The following is a 22,262-nucleotide window of genomic DNA, read 5'->3' as shown; positions in this document are numbered from 1 at the left end:
TAAAATCAGAATAAACTAAAAAATGCATGGCAAAAATCAACACCTACACCTGAAGTACCTACCGATACCTACTAACGTTCTTCCCTTGTTACTCTTCTTACTTAATCAGTCTCAAACACGCTTGCTGAAACCCAGCTGATAACTCTCTTATCCTGTCTGCACTAGCAGTTAAACTATAGGCTGTTCCAGAGAACCAATTGCTGGCAACTGTTGTCAGCAGTAGGTAAATCTCCTAGAGTAGACCAGGTTATTCCTAGTATTTGGAATCTCTTGGAAAAAGAGCCCCAAAAATATACGGATCTCAGATATTCCTCGAGTGCTGCCTGTTGACACACAACATGCCAATCTTTTGCGTGTCCAATTTCAGCATTTAAAGTCAGCAGTCTCTCCCACGTTGATGTAAGCCCTCAATCAGTGCTTGCTGTAGAATGGAACAGGTGATGAAAACATTGTGATCCCTCACAGGTATATGGGAGCAAAGCCTGATCTCTGTACTAAACACAGTCATTAGTTCTTCATTCTCTACTGGTTTGTGGACATGCAATAACACCTTCCCAGGCTTGTGTTGGTCTCGCACCCCACTGGATCATTAAAGATTTCAAATAAGATCAGTAGTTGGGCACTGTGAGGGTTTCAGTAACAGGCATATAAATATCTCCATATCAGAATAGTTTCTGAGCCTGCTGGAGACCTGGCAGTTTGCCAAAGATAGCACACACCACAAGCTCTTCCAGATAGTAACACAAACACAGTGAAACTTCCCAGGCTCCAGTTTTTTAGGACACACAAATTTGTGCACACAAATTAGCCATAAAGTCATTGTGATTGTGTGCACACTGGTGCTAAAAGCAAAGGACCAGGAAGAACATTTTGTGCTGCATGTCTCAGAGGCACAACACAAAGCTCACAGTCTAGCAAGACAAGAGGCAAATGTGCCTCTGCCTTGGCTGGCTCCAGGACTTCTACAACCCCTGTGCTCTGCCACAGAAACATACGTACGGCTATAGTGGGGCCCAAAATCACATCCTAGGACCCTGATGTCTAATACATTTTTGTCTATATAATTCTGAAAACCTGGGCCCTGTAACTATAATATGTAAAGTTTGGGATGCTTTGCCCCATCCTTCAGCTGTGCACTAGTGATGCTTTCCTAAAACAATCCCCAGTGCCAAACAAGCTTACAGCCAGCCAGATTTCAGTAAGCCATTTTAAGCTTCTTCTCTTTCTGCCAGCCCTGAGCTGTACCAGTTAGGTGGAAATGAGCCTCTCCATGAACCAGCTCTTGCAAGTGACAACACAAAAGGTGGGAATCCACATATAATGGTCCAATTTCCTCTGTTATCGTTGACTTCAGTGGAGTTACACTGGTGTAACAGAATAAATGTGACCCTATGTGTTAAACAAGATGGTGGAATACAAACAGGTATGCTAACTCATCTGCTGTAAGGAGCCTAGCAGCCAAGAGGCTGATTCTCAGAGCACTGGAGCCTAGCACAGGGACTGTTAGAATCAAGCTCTTTGAACAGTTACTCTATATGAGATAAGTTCAGGAGACATTAATATTCTGTTGTGATAACAACTTAGTGTTCTGAGAGATCATCTCTGCACTGGAGTGCCAGACCCAGGCATTTGGAACACTGAAAAAAGAAATTGTTAACATAACCTCTCTAGCTTTCAGCGGGAATAAGTCTGAGGAAGGTTATGCTGTTGTTTGTGACAGAAGCCGTTGTTCTTTTTCAAGTCCCAAATGCTGTGGTCTTGTGATCGCTCAGAGCCCTAATTATTGTTACTGCAACAGAAATATTAGTGTCTTCAAGCCACTTTCCACTTCAATCTACTCAAATCCAGCACTGAATCACACCAAGACAAAGACAAAGCCACCACTTATGGGCTGGCTGAAAAATTCCATTGAAATGCCAGCAGTGGAGAAAGTGAAATAAAGAGCTAAGAAAGCATGGGAATTATTTTAACTCAAGGGGCTGGAGCAAGGGCCAAGATGGGGCTGTAGGACAGTGAATTACTACGTTCAAGAGCCCTTCTACTCTGGAAGGGAACTGTGTATCAATAACAGAACTGTTTGCTGAGTTTCATTCAGTTACACTGTGCAAACCCAGCAAAGGCCATGGGGCTGCACAGGAGTCACTGAGGCCATTATTTGGTGAACCATTCTGTTGATGATGCACCTGAAGGAACAGACTCCAGCTCACTGTCCTTAGCTCTCTTGCTCTGTAATACTTAACAGTATTTAAAAGGCGGTAAAAAAATCACTAACCACTAAAGTCAGCAGACAGGACTCTAAACCACAGGGAGCAGATCTGTTCAATAAGAAGGTGTTTTTACACAGTTGCTTTTCAGAGTAGGACCACACTCGCGCATAGTAATTTAATGTCCTATGGGCCAGAGATCCTGGCCCCTTTGTGCCACTGGCCAGTGTAAAGACCCACATTGGGCAATTTCTAGCTATCACAAGTTAGAGTGCTCCGAGGCTGCTCTCATGTACCCTGGGGATCAACCCAGCTCACGAGGATCTGAGGAGGACACTGGTGGCCCGCTTCACGAGTCCTGTGCTGAGCACAGCTCTGCTACACAGGAGTGCCAAGGCCTCCGTCTTTGCCACATGACAATAGGAAATCTGAATACACTGCAATATATTGCAAAGGAAGCAAAACCAAGAGATGTCAAGATTCCCAGAATTGCTGTGTAGATTCCACATAAAATGTACATGTTTAAAGCTGCCAGGGAGACAAGAGTTCAAACATTGTTTCTGTATGAATGTGCTTTAAGCTGCTGGTTCTAAGGAATTGTGGGGGAGCGCTCCATTTAAAATGATAACCCTGCCTTACGTGTGTATATATTATGTTGTGTTAAAATGAGTCAGTCTGTGGTCTCTTAGTTCCACTTCACTCAAGTTTTTTTTCCTTTAGCTGTAGTCCCCACACAAAGAGCAAGGTTTAGACAGTTGGGTTGAAAGTGATCCCTTTTCAACTGAATGATGAGAAGTTCATGTCTGAACCTGAAGAGAAGCAGATTCAGCCACACAGTAGCAGGCAAGCTTTCTATCTTAAGCACCATTTGACTTTCCAGCTAAACTGTTTGTTTGCATTTTCTGTTTTATGACTGGAAAGAGCAACATTTAGACAAATATTTGACAGATGGATCATCCAACAAGTTTGTGTAGCTTACAAAAGTGCCTATTCGGCTACTGTAAAATGGCATTAGCCTTAAAGCACATTTCATTCTGAACATTGTGTTGTAATCAGACCTCTGATTCTAGACAAGGAATTGTCATATGACGGTGGAGAGCAGAGAGATACCTACCTTACGCCCCGCCTCGTTGTTGTGCAAGTTCATGAGAGTCCTTGCGTTCTGTTTAATCTCCCTTGCATCCACAAACACTTTGGCGAATCCTATTCCATATCTGATGTCAGCAGAACAGCCTCCCCATTTCCATCCTTCGTCTTTATGGTACTGTCCTTGTTTTTCTTTATCACAACCACAGTCGCTTAGGTTTCCCTGGGTACAGGCAGCAGTGATCGCATGTGCTACTCCAGCAGCAATGATGGCATATGTGAAAGCTGCTTCTCTGCTACCTGAAATTAAAACAGTGCTGTAAATATATGGGACAACATTTGTGATAGGGTTATTTAGAAAAATATGTGCAAGTCAGTGCGGTGCAAATGCCATATGGTTATAATTAGAAGTGTTGTAAACATGCAGACATAAGCAGTACTCCACCATTCAAAGTTTTGATTTTTGTTGATGTTTAGGCACTCTCTGAAAAAATAGAGCTCCAGGCTGCAGTATATTTAAGCGTAGGTGTTATCCAGATAACCACATACATATTTTTCTGGGTTATCATTAGAGCTAGTTGGGTGTTTTCCAACTAAATGTTTTTTGCTGAAAAATGTCAATTCATCAGAACTGTTTGTGGAAAATTGATAAAACTCCCAATTTGAAAAAAAATTTAGATTTTTTTTTCCAAAATTATCAAACTTTCCCACTTTAAAGGAAAAATTTCAAATTTTTGTCACCACTGTAGTGGGTGACAAAATTCTTATTTGCTTCAATAGGAATAGAATCAGGCCTTTTATAAAGAGAGGACGGATAGGAAGATGTAATCCCCTTGTTAAACATCTGCCAACTCAGCCCTGTCATATTCCAAACAACTACTGGTGATAGCTTATGATTCATGGAACAAGCAAATTTCTGTTATTCATCAGACTTCATGAGAAACATCAGTTTAGGAAGGAAATATTACAGACACTTCATTCTCAGCAGCATCTCTCTTCACATATGTGATCTATATTTTTATGTTTGTCTCTAAGTGGTTCATTCTTTTAATGAAAAATATCTACTTTCTTACCTCATGGCAAGGAAGCATAATGGAGAGAAAAAAAACAACAATCTATTAATAAGGAAACTTCTTTGCCAATTATCAGCATGAACAGTCTTTCCACTGATGGTACTGTGTGCTATGTTTACAAATGAACTAGCAATCAAAGACTTTCCTAAAAGATTTCTTGATTTGTCCTTCGTAAAAGAAACAATTTATATCAATGTTGAATTGATGGGATATTTATGCCTCTGCAGACTCTGCCGATCTATTATTGTTGGACTACTGGTTTGTCATGAAAATTTAAAGGAGAAGGAGAAGTCTCCAGTAGCCTCCAGTTCAAGATCCTGGTCTACAACTCCAAAACACTGAGGGTACATCTACCCTGCAATAAAAAACCCACAGCTCCAAGTGTCAGAACCCAGGTAAATTGACTCCAGGGCGCAGGCTGTAGGGCTAAAAATAGCAGTGTAGACATTCTGGCTAAGATTGGAGCCAAGGTTTGGAGACCCTCTCCCCACACGGGATCTCAGAGCCAGAGCTCCAGCCCGAGCCTGAACATTTACACTGCATTTTTAACCTCATGGCCTGATTCCCAGTCAGCTGACCCAGGCCAACCAAGGCCATCCCACAGGTCTTTAGTTGTCGTGTAGACATACCCTTGGTGAACTAGGCTCCCTAAGAGATTGCTTAGTTTGCTTAAGAGCCTTTGATGAGGGACTTTGTCAAAGGCTTTCTTAAAGTCCAAGTACACTATATCCATTGGAGCATCCTTGTCCTCGTGTTTCTTTGACCCCCTCAAAGAATTCTAATAGATCAGTGAAGTATGATTTGTCTTCATAAAAGCCTTCCTCTTCAGACAGTTATGGTAAACTGGGACATCCTACCTAGTTTACTAAGGAGGCTACTAAAGAGGTTGTGCTGCCAGGAAGGAGGCTGTCAAAGTTGGATGCACTGAGATCTCTAGGATTTCCTACAGTTTATGGGGCATCTCTATAGTAAATGGGCCTAAAACCCTTTAAGGGATGACTTGGCAACTTTGTGGGGTGAGCCTTGCAGAGATACTAAGCAAAATTATTTCTCATTAGATTATTCTGTGGAAGGGAGTGGATTCTTTAGGTCTACATTTACATCTGTTCGTATTTTTGCTTTAGATGCACCATTTCTCATCTAACAAAGGTTGTTTTCAGGAATTGCTTTTCTTCACATAAGAAAAAGACATGGTCCTGACTCTAATCCTACTTAAACCACTGTAAATCAGAAGTAATGTCAAATTTTAAAAAAAAATCTCCTCTTTTGTGGAAAAACAGTTGTCAGCTCTTCAGTGCTGAAGGACAGGAGATTGCACTGTAAAGAAGGCAGGTATCCAAAGGAATTCACCACATGGGAAGACTCAAAGCCTCATACAGTATTCATAATGTATCACACACTTGTCTCATCTATTTCAGGCTGCTGTGTTTTGCATAGATGACTCATATGCTGAAGCAGTTACACTTGTTCTGTCCTTAGGAATATAAATGGTGTAGTGAGACATTCTGGCATTAGTATATGTAATTTTGTGTTTATCTAATTTTACTGCTTTTGTGCCAGTTCCATGATTGTGCTTTAAATACTCAAAAGGTGCAACAGGACTTTTACCTTTGTATTCAAGCAAGTAAGTTATAAAGTGCAAGATTTAACCTACTCTGTAATATGTGTTTTGCTCAGAACACTGCATAGATTATACTTTTTTAAAAAAGAGAGTGAGCGAGATTAACTAAGGGAGGGGTGGGACATGTCTCTTTTTTTCTTTTACTGAATAAAGATTTTTTTTTAAGTTTTTTTGAGCCAGGTTTTGGCACACTCTGGATTTGGCCAGAAAACAGGTGCGCATTAACACATCAAAAGCACTGTTGCAGTGTGTTCAATTTCTGGCCAGCTTCTGCCGCACACATCTTTATGTGCAGGTATATGTCACAGCAGGAGTAATCTATTAAGGAGGGGAAGGGATGAGGCTGGGCACAAGATGTCTTAAAATACACTAACTACACCTGCTTACAGTTAGTCTTCACCTTGAAATGTTGCTACAGCACCATGTAAGGACAACATGGGGAACAACCCACGGTGAGTTTTGAAAGAGCCAGAACTAAAGTGGAATAATTTCACTCTACTTCCTCCATCTGTCAGGAATGTATGTATATGCGTCTCACAGCCAAATTAGCTCCCTTACCTTCACTTTCCTGCAAAGATTTAGCAGTGTAAAATTCGCGTTCTTATTGCTAGAAGTACCATTGTAAGGGCTCAGGCTTTAACCGCAATCCAGTGCAGTTATTTTAGTAGTAGTAGAAGTATTTTTAAATCCAGAGCTACTGATGATTATAGCATCAAAAGTGCTTTATAGACGGGACCAGAAACACTTGTACAAGGAAAAGAGGTAAAGTGGCATAAAAAGATTGTTAGAGTCAAAGAAAATCAAGGGCAAAGAAGCAAGTAATTATTCCTGCCAAGTTTTTATTGTGAGGGGATGACAAAGGGATGCTGTAAAGAAGGAAGGGAAAGATGAATAGGGCTCAGAGCAGTGGTTTCCACACTATTGACCATGGAGCCCTCTTTGGGGGATATCCAGAACACTCACAACACTTTCCCTGGGGGAAGGAGGGTGATTAGGAAAGCTTGTGTCAGTGATCCTCTCTCATCTGTAGAACCTGAAAGGTTGGAGAACCCCAAACAGCATTGCTTGGCACTCTGTAAATGCCTAAGAAAGTCAGACATGGGGTGTAAAAGCGAAAGAGCATGTCTTAAGGGGGAACTCTGAAGAGACAGAATATATTCATAGGAATGATCTGCCAGACTGGAAATATGTCACATGAACAATCCTCCAACCCAACAGCTAAAAACATCAGAAAGGGACCCAGAAATTAAAAAAAAAATATTTGCAAGGTGGTGACATCCATAGCAAATCTTAATAATCTTTACTGACAACTCCTCTTGGAGCTTCAATTTAATATAAATCTATACAATGAACAAACTAAGAGGGGATGAGTAGGATCCATGCAAACCACAGTCCAGGAGGTTGGGTCAGTGAAGGAAATGTCATACATCCAAATTATGATTCTTCCAGCCAATGGAGTGCTGGGGTGCAGAATGCCTGGGGCATCTGAGTGGGGGGTGGAATGAGGTGTGGTGCCTACATAAGCCTCCTAGGATTGCTGGGGGAGGGTGGAGAGTTTTCTACTTTTGTACAAAAGTTGTAGCTTGTACTGACTGGTATTCTAGCTAGAGTTAAACTCATTTTGACGTGCCCCCGTTAGGATATGCAGCACCCCTCTAGTAATGCTAGGCTACCCCTCAATCTTTCCCATGCTCTCCCAAGCAGCTGCATTATGTCTGCCTCTTGTTCCCATGAAGTGCCCATGAAGGGGAAGCCATATTTTGGCTTGTATTGCATAAATACTGATAAACAACTTGGCAAAATCCACTTAGGCTAAGAAGGCAATTGATGGACTGGTACACTGCCCTACTCTCCACTCTTTCTGCTTTGCAAAAGTTGATGCAAAGCTAAAGACAGGGATGGGGGAGAAATTCAAGCATAGAGACAAAGTCACAGTGAGGAAATTGTCCTTAAGCCCCCTAACCAGCTAGTAACTTATTCCCTCCTTTTTGTCTATGGTGAGCAAGGCCTACAAAGGATAATAACTTTAGAACATCAGATTTTAGAAACCTTTAGAAAAATATCTATTTGTGCAAGTAAAGGTTGCACCTGTAATTACATGGGAGATGATCAAGCTTTTTCTGATCTTGGCTACATTACAGGTACAATCTTTACGTTAAGCTGAACTATACTTGAACAAGTCCTTCAGTGCTCTAGGAACACGGGTTTCTTCTTCAGTGTTGGACATGAATATCTTCTGCTTTTTCTACTTTCTTCTGGACTTAACCTATGCACTGGGCTATTGGAAGAAATTCTTGCTCTCCCGCACGTCTTGCTCTACCAGTACCATAGTACTGTTTGCTTTGATGGAATATAGTTTGGTATTCATGGCTCTAAAAACCATTGAGACTTCACTATCACAGAGCAACTGGTAGTGCCTTATCTGTCTTCTGATTCACTGGAGTTCTGTCTTTGGACAATGGAATAGATCCTTCTCATTGTAGCATGTGATAATTCCAAAGCTGTCTTCAGTCCTGTCACCAAGGACTGCACAGTAATACCAACCACAAGAGATGCTGAGAAAGCTCATTACATGTCATAAATAAAAGCACTGGGATTATCATGAATAAACTAAACCATAAATACCACCAGTTCCATACTGCTCACACTTTATGAATGGAAACTCCCTCTGTTGCTGAATATCAGATCAAGTATTTAGTAAGCTGTAAAACACGAAGAATTCTTTTGTTTGGGCAGTACAAATCCATAGATAGACAAGCAATACCAAGATATCAGTGCATGGTCAAATATGAAGTGCTTTTTGGTGAAGAGATCACTTGTTCTGTTGATTATTCAATACATAGAAATAAAGGGTATGAAATATGCCATAAACAGTAGGTAAAAAATACTTAAGGAGTGGTGTTACGTCTTTTAGCTGCCAAGACACAAATTCATGCTTTCAGGTTCTTGTGTTTTTCTTGCAACATCTAAAGCAAAGTTATATTCTATGAAAAGAACAATATCCTGACCTTTCAGGGGATGGGCTTGGTGATCTACTAGGTCTCTTCTATCTCGAACTTCTGTGAGTTTAGCATCAGTTACACCATCAGCTGCTTCAGGGGGAAACTTTGAACTCAGATTTAGCAAATACTTGAATGAGGGAATGATGTTTTGACCCTTTTAGTTTTTAAATGTGTTTATTTGTACTTAAAAGTGTATGTATGACAGTTGCTTCTTGCACAGAACAGCTACTGAAGTCAAGAAGAGAGTGCAGCATAAACTTAACACTTGTTAAGTTGGCCACAGTGTGGCTCTTCTAACATTTAATGTAACTATAGGAAATGCATACTGTACAATACAGCCCTAATCCTACAAACCTGCACATCCATCACTTTACCCCCATGAATAAAGTGTTGACAGGACTGGGATCTGGCAAGTCAGTGCGGGATCTGTTTGTGTACTTGAGGCAAACATAGATCTATATTCTGTTACTTGATTTGGGATTGCCAGTCTTTTCCCCCCTGCCCCAAACATTTCTGTTCTTCTTTAAAAGAGAGTTCTTCATTTGTAATTAATTTAAACTAAACCCTTTTGTAAAATGTATGTGTATCAGTGCCGTAATAATCAGGGTATGTTTGGCATTACATAGGAAATCAGGATCTAATCCTGTAAGGTGCTGAGTGCCCTCCACTCCCAAAGAAGTCAGTGAGAGCTGGTGGTGTTGAGCAGCTCAACTCTAAGATTCTAAGTATATTTTTAAAAAGTTTTGTTCCCCCCATATCAGCCCAACCATAAATTGACTAATCTGGGAAATAAAAAAGACAAATTTGTATTTATCTCACTGGAAAACATACGTTGTATTTTCTGCTATTTAAAGCCAAGGGGTCAGGGAGGGAGTTATCTGCAGTGACATGAACTGAAATATATGTTGATTGTGAAAATAGAAAGATGGAAAATACAGCGTACCTTGCCAATTATGTGCCATGACTAACATTACTTCACATCTCTATAGAGATCATAATTCATAGCTAGTAAAATGGAGAGCAGAACTCATCCTCTGACTACTTATCTCGGTCTGCCTTTTTGAGAGCAAGAGAGCGCGCACGGGCTTGATTCTTAAAGTAGCATGTGTAATTAATTTTAAAAGGCAGCTTTAAAAATTAAAGTATGACCATTTTTCCAGTTAAGGGCCTAAACCTGGGTGCTGAGAGCTCCCAACAATTCTGCTGACTTGAAATGAAGTTGAGGATGCCAAATTAAAAATTCTTAGCTCACCAGTTTAAAGAAATAGGGTGAATTGTATTTAAAAAGGTAAGCAGGAAATATTTCCCATCTTCAGAGGCTTTAGTTATTGCCCATTTATCAGTCTACATTTTATGATGTTTCATCAACACAGATTAATAATATGAAATTCTGAAATGGGATACAAACAGGTATATTCCATTTCAAAAGCAAATTCTATTTTAAGCGTATAAAATAGTTACTCAAGGCACAGATATTGTAAAATCAGACCTATCATTCGGTATTTCAGAAGATATGGATCGTCCCTTTTATATATCTTCACTTCTTATACGACACTGTGTCAAAATGTGTTTTATGTAGTTATATTTTCTTTCAGAAAAACCCTATATAGTGACCCTGCAATAGGCATTTAGTTATTCTACGTTCTAATGTAATGTAATCTTTTTGTTTCTCTAAAACATGTACTCACAAGATACATTTGAAGGCAGGTATGAGAGCCTTCTGATGTGAATTCCAACTAATGTGACCTTGGGGCAATGTTTTTATCTTACTGTGATAGTCACAGCCTAGAAAGATTGACTCTTTGGCATAAAGCAACATGCTGGTTTTTAGATATATTATGCCAGATTTTCAGCCTCACCTCTGTTTTTGCAGGAACAGTTTTTTGTCTGTGAATAACTAAGCCTGCATTACTGCATATGCAAATACTATACATATGCTAAAATATAGTGGCAGGAGATGAAAATCCAGCACATAAATGCAAGTCCTCATCCCACGGAGGAAAATGGTAAAATTCCCATTAATTTCACTGGGATCTGTATTTGGCCCTTTCAGTATATCTTGGGGGCTCATGAGTGCCAGTGGTTCAAAATATATAGTATTTGTCGATCTTTAATCAATCACTGGTTGCATTTGGAAAAAGTAAGGTCTGTATTGTATTAATGGCACAATACCAAACAGAAACCTTTTGCTAAGATGGCAGCTTTGCCTGTTTGTTTCCTTGGGCAAATATCTTCTCTCTGACTATAAAAACTAATTTAATTTTAACCTACTTTCCTTCTGCAAATCATTTTATTGTGATCTCCTAGGCCTAATATTTGCTCTTTGGAATTCAAAAAATCAAAAATTTTAAAGCCTGTACCATGAAATTACCCTGGAATTGAATACCAAAAAATGTTGGTCCAAAGACGTGATAGAAAAATAATTCTGATGAAATAATATAATTGAAAATGCATTTCTAATCTGAAAAGTGACTAAAGATGGTAATTTTTTTTACTGGACAGATGTGTGTTTACTGCAAGTCAGATCTGTACACATTAGTGACAAAATAAGTGTCACTACGTTTTTCTCCTGCTACCTCAGGTATGGGAAAATGAGCTGAATTCTTTTCACTTTTGTGCATCTATAAAACAATTGTTTAATAAATTCCAATTACAAGGCTAGCTAGTTACACTGCAAGCCCATGGAAGATAAGAGGGTTACACTGGTATTACAGAGGGCATAATTTGGCCTTCAGAATATTTGTCATTCATGGGGAAGTGTGAGAATGGAAGACTCCACTTTCACTCAGACCACTCCAAGAAGTTTCTCTCCCATTACTATCATGAGACTATGTGGAATGTAAATCACTCAGTGAACAAGAGTTAAGGATGTTGCTGGAAGAGAAGCATGGTCTGTTGGTCTGAGAATGTAAGTAGGTAGGAGCTAATAACTCCTAACACCTTGTCCCCTCTATGAACCTGCATAGATCACTTAACTTCTTTGACTGAGATTCTCCCTAAGTTAAAAGTATTGCACAAAGTGCAAATCAGTGCTGAATTTGGCCGATTGTAATGCACATGGGCCAGATTCTGTTCACGTCATTCACATGGGTAGTCCCTTTGACTTCAGTTGCACTACTCACATGAGTAGTATGTGCAGGATAAAGGTCTGTGGAACGTAACTTTCCACATTATAGTGAGCCTCCCTCCCCCCACCCCACGCCCACACACACTGAGGCTGCACATACATTCCCCAAAATGTGTCCTCATTTGTTGAGCTCTGCCAGTGGTACCAATGTTGTCAGCTGCAGCGTAAGCAGGACTCAGCTATTTATCAGTCTCTTCTAATCATCCCTGCCTACTAAAGCTGCACTATTGACTGTACCAGCAATCAATCCAAGGTCCCATTTTTGCTAGCATAGGCAAGGCCAAGAGGATTGTCCATCACGATGGAAGTTATGGACACAATGAGTTAATTTAACAATGTTTGGCAGATGTGTCACTCAGGATATTCTTGCTTTTGTTGTATAATGTATGTCTTCATTATTTTTAGGTTTTTTAACATTCAAATCTGCAGTGAGATCCTTTTGTCTAAAGTTGACTTTTTTAGTCTCAGGCACATGCATGGCAATAGTGTCTCATGTGTTTTCTGTGTAATCGGATCATCGTGTCCTCTCTCCAAAGGTTGTGTTCAATGTTTTTCACAGGCAATGTCTCAGTGAGGGGAGTCTCCACAGACTTGCCTTGAAATTACTTTTAGTTTTGCTGTGTCACGTTATGGCAGAGTCATAGGGTCTTAATAGACTTGTGTTGAAGTTCTTCCTGTTTAATGTCTGTCACAGGATCTTCAAAGACCTTCACTGAAGTTGGTTTTAGTTTTGCCAGGTTTCTATTGACTTGCATTGAATTTGCTTTCAACTTTGTCTTGTCACATTGCAAAGGCACAACTGTATCATAGTGTCATTAAGGTAATCAGAAACAGAAACATCTTTTTCCTTGTGTCTTGCATCATCACATCAACTTGATACTCTCGTATTCTGGGTGCAGTTAATCGCCACAGGAACTAGGAGTCAGGACTCAGTTGTTTGAGAGATTAACACTCTGTTCGTGTCCTGTCATAGCTATGGCAATTAGCAGGTTCACGTTTGCTCTGTGCATGGTATTACATCCTCTGGGTTGGTCTGCTGAGTATTCAGTGGAAACCCCTCAGGGTTTAATTTGTTCTTTCAGAGTTCCATGAAAGCCCAAACTGGAGCTTCATGTTGTTGCAAAAGACACATCTGCATGGTCAGGCCTTTGGATCCTCTCTGACACTTCATTTGAATAGATGTGAGCAGAATCCTTGGGCTGTCTTACTCTGAAGACTTTATGGCTTTGGTGATGGAAAGTCCCAAAATGCTGAAGTGTGGACATCGTTATGCATTTGTTAATTTAAAAAACACTCATAATTGAATCACCACATCACCTGCACTGTTATTGACATTATCATTACCAATTGTTATGACCAGATATCCATATTCAAATATCAGTAAAGTCTTGCTCTTGAAGGACAAACTACTGTATACTGTATAACACTAGAAATGAAATATATGCAGTAAATGGGATGAAGACTCACTGTGAATATATTTGGGAACCCAGTACCTGAACAGAAATATGCCATGTTGATAGTGAATAAATTTAAGTGGTCACTAGCTATAATCCTTTGTCCAAAACTATCTTTGAAAAACAGATTAGCAAAGTTATATGTGACTTCTCCAAAAAACTTTACAAATAATAATATCTAGCTCTTATGTGGTGCTTTTCATTCATAGACCTCAATGATCTTAACAAAGGAGGTCAAAATCTTTATCCCTATTTTACAGATGGATAAAGTGAATCAGAGAGAAGGGGACATGACTTGCCCAGTGTTACCCAGCAGATCAATGGCAGAGTTAGGATTAGAACCCAGATCTCCTGAGTCACAGTCCAGAATCAACAAAAGAAAGAAAATTAAACTTGTATCAGTTTGGTTACACTTGCACAATATCAGAATTCAGACTACCAAGTAAAGACAAAAGTAATAAAATAATGATATCCCAGGATTCAGATTGATAATAAAACTGTATCTGATGTCATAGAAAGATAGGGCTGGAGGCGACCCCAAAAGATCATCTACTCCATTCCCATGCACTGAAGCAGTATCAAATATACTTAGACCATGTCTGACAGGTGTTTGTCTATTCTGTTCTTAATGGGGATTCCACAACTTCCCTTGATAGCCCATTCTAGTACTTAACAGTATTTATAGTTAGGAAGTTTTTCCTAATCTCTAACCTAAATCTCCCTTGCTGCAGTTTAAGATGATTATTTCTTGTCCCACCTATACACATGGAGGGCAGTTGATTACATCCTCTTTATAATAGCCCTTAATATATTTGAAGACCTCAAAAGGTCCCCTCTCTCTCTTTTCTTTTCTCAAGATTAAACATATCCAGTTTTTTTAAGCTTTTCTTATAGGTAAGGTTTTCTAAACCTTTTATCACTTTCGTTGCTCTCCTCTGGACTGTTTCCAATTTGTCCACATCTTTCTTAAAGCTTAGTACCCAAAACCGAACATAATAATCCATTCGAACCTTACCAGCACTGAGTAGAGTGGAACAATTACCTCCCATGTCTTACTCCTCTTAATACACTCCAGCATGATATTAGCCTTTTTCACCACTGCATCACATTGTTGACTCTCATCCACTATAACCCCCAGATCCTTCTCAGCAGTACTACTGACTAGCCAGTCATACACACTTTGTATTTGTGCATTTAATTTTTCCTTCCTAAGTGCAGTACTTTGCACTTGTCTTTACTGAAGTTCATCTTGTTGATTTCAGACCAATTTGTCAAGGTCATTTTGAATTCTAATCCTTTCCTCCAAAGTGATTGCAATTCCTCCCTGCATGGTGTCATCCGCAAATGTTATAAGCATACTCTCCACCCCATTTATTCAAGTCATTAATGAAAATATTGAATAGTAACCATTGATGACTACTTGAGTATGGTCTTTCAACCAGTTGTTCACCCACCTTATAGTATTTTCATCTAGATGACATTTCCCTAATTTTCTTGTGAAAATATTGTGTGATAATATGTCAAACACCTTACTAAAATCAAGATATATCACTGCTTCCCCACATTAGTTAGGCCAGTAACTCTGTCAAAGAAGGAACTTAGGTTGGTTTATTATTATTTGTTCTTGACAAATCCATGTTGGCTATCGCCCTATTATCCTCTAGATGCACAGTAATTGATTGTTCAATAATTTGTTCCAGTATCTTTCCAGATATTGAAGTTAGGGTGACGAGATCTATAGTTCCTGAGGTCTTCTTTGTTTCCCTTTTTTAAAGATAGGTACTAAGTATAGAACAGTCTAGGATGCATGACTATGCAGTTGTCAAGGTAACCTATTATCATAGATTTACACACACAACTCCAGTTAGCATAGGAGTTGTATGGCTGAATCGGCACAGACTGATAGAATTTCTTTTGGGGTACTTTGTATAGTATTAGTACACATATACGCCCGTGTTGTAATCACTGAATGACACATTTCAACAAGTTACATTACAGTCTTTTTGAATTTGCATCCTAATCTTAGTACAGGCACCACAATGCCACTTTAATGTCACATGGCACTCAACTAATAGAGAAGGCAGAATGATGTCATGCGGTCAAATGATTTTATTGCAAATTGCAGTTGTGGGATCCTGCCTACTTCCAAGATAACAATCTTAAAGATTCAACCATACTGAGAAACATCATCAGTGTTCACACATTAACTAATATTTTAGTACCTTTTACACTTGTAGCATTCTAATGGCAATCTGGAGTAATCGTGTGAAAGGAATAAGAAAGTAGAGATCTACAGCTACTACTCATATAGAAAAATATAGTAGTGAAAAATATTTTGAAGATTAATATTCAATTGCATTGTAATTAATGCATTGGTTACAATATGGGAGATATTTTAGGTTTAACATTTCATATTGCACGTGTCATTCCTGTCCCCACTGCCAGTATTTATGATAACAAATCTGAGACTTTCTCTTTTATCTTATCTTCGTTGTGGGCATTAAATCTGGCCTTTGTATTTACTAGGTATAGGATTTGCCCTTCTTAACACAGTGAAATATTAGCTTAGATTATTGTAAATTGTAGTTCCTACTGGTTCTTTACAGGGTGTGATGAGATGGAATGAACAGTTGATAAAGGGGAATGGAAAACAGTGAGCAGCTTAGAGAATCCTAGGAACTGAATGATTTTTTCCCCATCTTCTTATAAAATGATATTGTCTGAATCAAATGTGCAAGGGTTCCCACACATGCTGTTACAGACAAGAAACATAGAAGAACACAAATGGTTACACTAATGTTATTTGCAAAAAGAAAAGGAGTACTTGTGGCACCTTAGAGACTAACCAGTTTATTTGAGCATAAGCTTTCGTGATGCTCAAATAAATTGCAAAAAGAAAAGGAGTACTTGTGGCACCTCAGAGACTAACCAATTTATTTGAGCATCACGAAAGCTCAATAAATTGGTTAGTCTCTAAGGTACCACAAGTACTCCTTTTCTTTTTGCGAATACAGACTAACACGGCTGTTCCTTTGAAACCTGTCAAATAAATTGGTTAGTCTCTAAGGTGCCACAAGTACTCCTTTTCTTTTTGCAAATACAGACTAACACGGCTGTTACTCTGAAACCTGTCACTAATGTTATTAATATTTAGTGGCACCCAATAGACCCACTATTTTTCAGTGAGTTAACTCAGCCATAACAGTTTGTACTGAAATCAGACTTGCCATTAAAGATCCCAAGGGTGTACTCCTGAGCTCCAAAAAAGCTGCTTTTTTGCATGGGATTGATTGTCTTTCTTATGCACTTTGCGAGCAAGATGCATATAGTGTATTTTGAAATGCAAGTGTAAACATTGTTTAAATCTGAACATAAAACTTATGCATTTTAAGTGAGTTTTGTTCATTATGGTCCACATTCAATGCTGGTATAAGTTCTGATGGAGCTACACCAGGGATGACTTTGGCCTGATATGTTTGAATACACCTATCTATGTAAACATTATAATAGGTAATTAGATATGAGGTAACACTTCAAAGATGGATCAAATCCACTTCCTTTAATATTGACTTTCTTTAAAAGTACCTAAATATAGCCTACCAGCTAAATCAATTTTGAAAAAAACTGACAGTGTTACCCAACATACCACAATAACTCTGCATGTTTGTTGCTCTTGGGCACACACATTTTCTTTTTACAGATATATATGTAACTGTTGGATTAGAGTGGTCCAATCCTACCAGCCTTCCAAGCAGACCTATGGTTGAGATCAGTCAGACACATGCCTGCATAAATCAGTGGCCAGAATGAGCCAACTCTATTGAAGCAGTTACAGTTTTCCAGTGTAACGGACACAATTTGAGAAGTATTCACTAATGTTGTATGCCCCAGTCTTTGGGTGACCAATCTGAGACATAGTGCCGGATTTCAGAGGTGTTGAGAGCCCAATGGCCTTCAATAAAAAATCTTCAGACTTTTCCCTGTTTTTGTTCTTGCATAAAACCATGAGCACTGGAAATCACACACACCTACATTTGAGTAATACTAAAACATGTACTTAAACCTGCCTAAGTGAGGAACTTCAGCTATATAGATGCCAATGCTCCATTCTTTGTGTACCAATCCCAATGACTTTGATAGGTATCTTGGGTGCACAAGGAATGCCATACTGGTATTATAGTTAGGCCATATCCTGCCCTGGTCCACCTGCCCTGGCTGGATTAAGACAAAGTGGGGCCTGAATCCAATCCAACCAAAGTGTTTCGCAACGAACCAAAGGCCCTGCACAACAAATCAAAGAGCCCAATACTCCTGGTGTAAAAGTGCCCCTGGCACTCTTGGCTCCTTGCCTTGCCAATGCTACATCTTGCTTCCCAAGTCCCACAGAATACTTTAGCTCTCTATTGTGACAGCGTTCCCTCCTGAATCTAAACTCGTTGGGTCCCTGGGCACTGTCACAGTCCAAGGCATACAACCGCAGATCTGTGGATTCTACTGTCGAACATGGAACTCATAATGGTATCAGTGACCATTTTAAATTGGGAATTGAAAGGTGACTATGGCCCTTAAGGCTGAAATTTTATCCTTAACTCTTCTCACTGTTCCCAAGTATGACATGATCAACAAACACAAAGAAGCCCTCAGGTGCCATAAGTTCTACAATACTAGGTCTGAAGACAGTGTTTCCCCCTTCCTTAGAAATTTCCTCACATCTAAATTTGTATTTTTATTGATGCTATTTGAGTGCAATTTTAAAATGTAGCTTCAGCTGTTAGTACAAAAAAACCCAACATGTGTGACTGAGAGAGATGCGCCCAAATTGGAAAATCAGATTAGAACCCCTTTGACTGTGGATGTGGTTCAGACTTGAATGCCCAGATATTAACTGCATCTAAGGTTTGGGTTAGGTTGAATTCTAAACTGGCAGGTGTGTGTTTTCTGATTCTGTTTTCGAAGGAACCAATCTCTCACCAAATAAACAGTTAGCTTTCTTGAGCTTACTGGTCTAAATAAAAAGAAAAGGAGGACTTGTGGCACCTTAGAGACTAACCAATTTATTTGAACATAAGCTTTCGTGAGCTACAGCTCACTTCATCCGATGTAGCTCACCAAAGCTTATGCTCAAATAAATGTGTTAGTCGCTAAGGTGCCACAAGTACTCCTTTTCTTTTTGTGAATACAGATTAACACGGCTGCTACTCTGAAAACTGGTCTAAATAGTCCACCCTTTGGGGCTGATATCTAAAGAGAATGGCTCATGAGCTTTGTGTGTAGAGTCCAAAATCTAGCTTCTCTTCAATACCCTGTCTCCCAACAAAACCCCGAACCAGATCCAAATCTCCAAGTCCTGTTGTGTGTTGTACATACATGAAAAAAGGCACAGGGCACAGGCTTTACAAGTATAGGACTGTGGGATATTTAGAGGAAGATGGCTTATTTGTTATATAAGTGCTTTTTTAGAGTATTTGGGAGGGTTTCACTAGATATCCTATAGGGAAAATTCACAGATATCTATTTTGGTAATCCTAGAGAAGGGGGCAGGTGAAAATACACTAAAGGGACTGATCCTGCACTGGCTGGCACAGACTGGGTGCCCTGGCAGGTCTTTCCCAGCCCTAGCATGTATGATTCTGTGACATTTTGATGTGTACCAAACCCTTTTTGCTAACCTTTTGGTGGACTTCAGGTCCAAACCTTGCAATAACCAGTAAAGAGGTAACATACCCACTTTCAGCTCTTTTCCAAAGACCGTCCTTTCCCCCAAGGCAGAGCAATTCCAGCGTCCATTTCGGAATTGAAATTGACATTCGTTGATTCCCATTTGAGACCCTTCTCCGATCACTATGATAGCATCGGGTCTGCTCTGACAGATTGCCCTCTGTCTAGGAGCTAAACCCGGGATCTTGTTACAGATGATGCTGGCCCCCAGAGCCACCACAGAGGAAAAACCCCTGGAATGAGAGAAGAAGGGGGAAAGACTCAGAACAAATAAAATTAGTACCGCAGCTTTCAGAGCCAATCGATTCCTGAGGCGGCAGCCTTCTTACAGGCGCTTTCAGAGGGAGGCATCTTCTCACTTCAAAGCATGTTCTCTGCCTTGAAAGCGCTTTCAACCTAGGATTTCCACATTCACGCGAAAAGAAAAGGAGCACTTGTGGCACCTAAGAGACGAACAACTAACACGGCTGCTACTCTGAAACCTGTCACATTCACGCTGTGACAGTACCTTTAGTGACCTCTCCCCGGAGCAAGCGGTTTTCAGGCCGCTTTGTGTCAGTCAATAGACTGGTGTAAAGGAGATAAAGGGGCTGATCCCCAGCGGAGGACAGAGAAAGCCCCATCCTCTGTAACCCTGCTGGGGTATTCACGAGGCACCGTGCGTTTAAAGCCCTCCCCCGGCTGTTGGCTCATGCCACTGATAGATTACGGCACATACTCCAGCAAAACCAAACCATCATTTTACTCAACCAGCCCCTGGCCAAGACCACCCCAACTTTCTGCTGGGCTTGTTGCCCTCCCCAGACCGTCCCTTGCGGAGCCTGGGGATAAGACTAGAATAATGACGTTTAAAGGAAAGAGCGGATCAATTTCACGGACATCAGAGCCTCGCCCTCCCCTCCCCCCCCCCCATCATTTTTTTTCGGTCTATAATTAAAAGAGAGATAAAGAGCGCGTGGGCTTTGCCATAACGTGACCCAACTTCCTGATTCATAAATTAGAGCGCATGCAACTCTAGCGCCCAGAACAGGGACACGCTCCAAGGGCTGGGGGGTTATTATTATTATCATCGTCGTTGTTTTATTAAGCTATTAAATTAGTGCAGTTAGGAAAAATAAAGCGGCCCCTCCCCTCCGATCCTGGGCTGCCGCCCCACTCCCCGCCCTTGCAGAATAACGCCTCTGACTTGGGTGAGGTGTAATGCTAAAAGGTGCTGCTGATCTACAAGTGAGCGGAGCGGGTCTGGCTCCGGATAGCCGGAGCGCTGGCGCGTATTTTATTTCCCGTTGCTTTTAATAAATAAAAGCGCCCACTTTGACCAGTCCAGCAGCTAATGGCAGGGTGACCCATGGCGGCCCTGCGAGATCGCTGTTGCGCGCCCAGGGGACAGGCGCAGGTCCTTATCCCCCCTCAGCAACAGTCCATCAAGTAGTTTGCACCTGGGAAGAGAGGAGATGGTTTCCCCGGAGGTCCCGGGGGAGGAAAGGGTAGGGAGCCGGCGGCTACTCTCGCCGGTGCTCGCTCTCCTGAACGGCTGACAAATGTCCTTTCAGATCCCATTGAAGCGATACTCGCCATGCATGTGAAAGCAGAGTTTGGTTTGATTTCAGGGGATACGGTAGGTACAGAAAGAGCATAAAAATAACCCCAGCACATTGCCATTCCAGTCATGCTTCCGGCACATCACCAATGACTTTCACATTCCCCAGCTCTACACGACACACCAAGAATTCACTGAAAGGCAATAGCATTTCTGCTCTGTCTTTAATAAAAAATAACAACAGTCTTCCAAACTTTCCCAGATAAATATTAACAGGTCTGGACAGGATAGGCAGAGAGAAATCGTTTGTGTGTGGGTTTTTTTTTTTTTTTAAGTTACTTACCCAATTTTGATATATACAATCCCTAGGCTCAGAAAGATATGGAAAATCCAACGCCTTGTTTTCCTGTTCATATTCCTTGTTTGCTGTTTTTCAGATCACCATGCAAAAGGATGCCTCTAATGCTATTCGTGCTGGTTAATTTCTCGTTGCCTCAGACAGTGCAGCTCCGGGTCAAGGTAGTGCAGACAAAACAGACAAACCCTCTTGTGATCTGAACAGGCGGTGTGTGTTTGTAAATCCCAAGAGACAAACACCATATCCCTCAGCTGGGTCTCTCTCTCTCTCTCTCTCTCTCTCTCTCACTCACCCACCCTGTGTCTGTCTGTCTCTCTCTCTCTCTTTTTCTTTTTATTCCGGATTTGTATGCCTGTCACACGTAATACTTTAGTGCTGGGAATGTATAGGCTGCAGTGATCGCTCTCTGCACGCAGCAGCTCTGGATCTCTCCTCAGGTTCAATGTTACTATCTATCTCTTCTTTTTTCCCCTCTCTTCTTCAGCTACTTGGGCGTGTTCTCCAAAGGAGGGAGTTGTCCAGCCGGGAGGTGGGGGAGTGAGGGGGGAGAAGGGAATAAGAAAGCGCAAACAGACCACCTGCTTGTAAAGAAGCACCACCGATTCTCCTAAGCGGAAGGTGGGTTTCTGCAGTCCTTCCTTAAGTCAAGGATCAGGGAAAGGAGCATAGACTCTACTGAATGACAGCCCCAACTAGAAGGAGTGTAACAGGTTAATTTCCTTATGAGACACTGCAGTAAATACGCTTGTGAAGCTATGCAGAACCCCCCAAAGGTGTGCAAACCTCCTGACACTTTAGTATGCTAGGCTACACCGATCTGCATTGCTTTAATCTTTCGCTAGGATGATCCGTTTTCCCTTCTCCTTTCTCTTCATCGTTTAGGGTTTTCCAAGCTTTCTTTCCCTCCCCCCCCCCACCCCCCACCCCCCGCCGTACTCTCGCTTCGTTGTTGTGTGGTTTTGTTCCCTGTCAGGGAGGGAAGGGGGATCTGAAGTTTTATGTGGGGATAGTTTTCCTGTTTTGCTCTGTGGGGTGAACATACCGGCTGGTTTTATGTGTTTGCCACCAGCCCAAATGCT

At 40.8% G+C, this 22,262-nt stretch overlaps 1 protein-coding gene across 2 annotated transcripts in view; it reads right to left on the bottom strand.

Moving 5' to 3' along the window:
- WNT7A (Wnt family member 7A) overlaps positions 1-22,017 on the bottom strand; it is a 50,830-nt gene extending 28,813 nt beyond the window's left edge. Inside the window, exons 1-3 of one of the 2 annotated variants that reach the window (XM_048858469.2) lie at positions 21,169-22,017; positions 19,292-19,518; positions 3,319-3,590 (exon numbers count right to left, since the gene is read on the bottom strand). In XM_048858469.2, the coding sequence (XP_048714426.1) occupies positions 3,319-3,590; positions 19,292-19,518; positions 21,169-21,239 (570 nt within the window). In that variant the 5' untranslated portion in view covers positions 21,240-22,017. Of the gene's footprint in view, positions 1-3,318; positions 3,591-19,291; positions 19,519-20,724; positions 20,835-21,168 lie in introns of those variants that run through there. The other variant, XM_048858470.2, reaches the window with a different exon arrangement.
- Between the last annotated feature and the right edge of the window lie 245 nt (positions 22,018-22,262).

Source organism: Caretta caretta, chromosome 7 (assembly GCF_965140235.1).
Source record: "Caretta caretta isolate rCarCar2 chromosome 7, rCarCar1.hap1, whole genome shotgun sequence".
NCBI classification, from domain to species: Eukaryota; Metazoa; Chordata; order Testudines; family Cheloniidae; genus Caretta; species Caretta caretta.
This window is presented reverse-complemented; position numbering and strand designations above follow the sequence as displayed.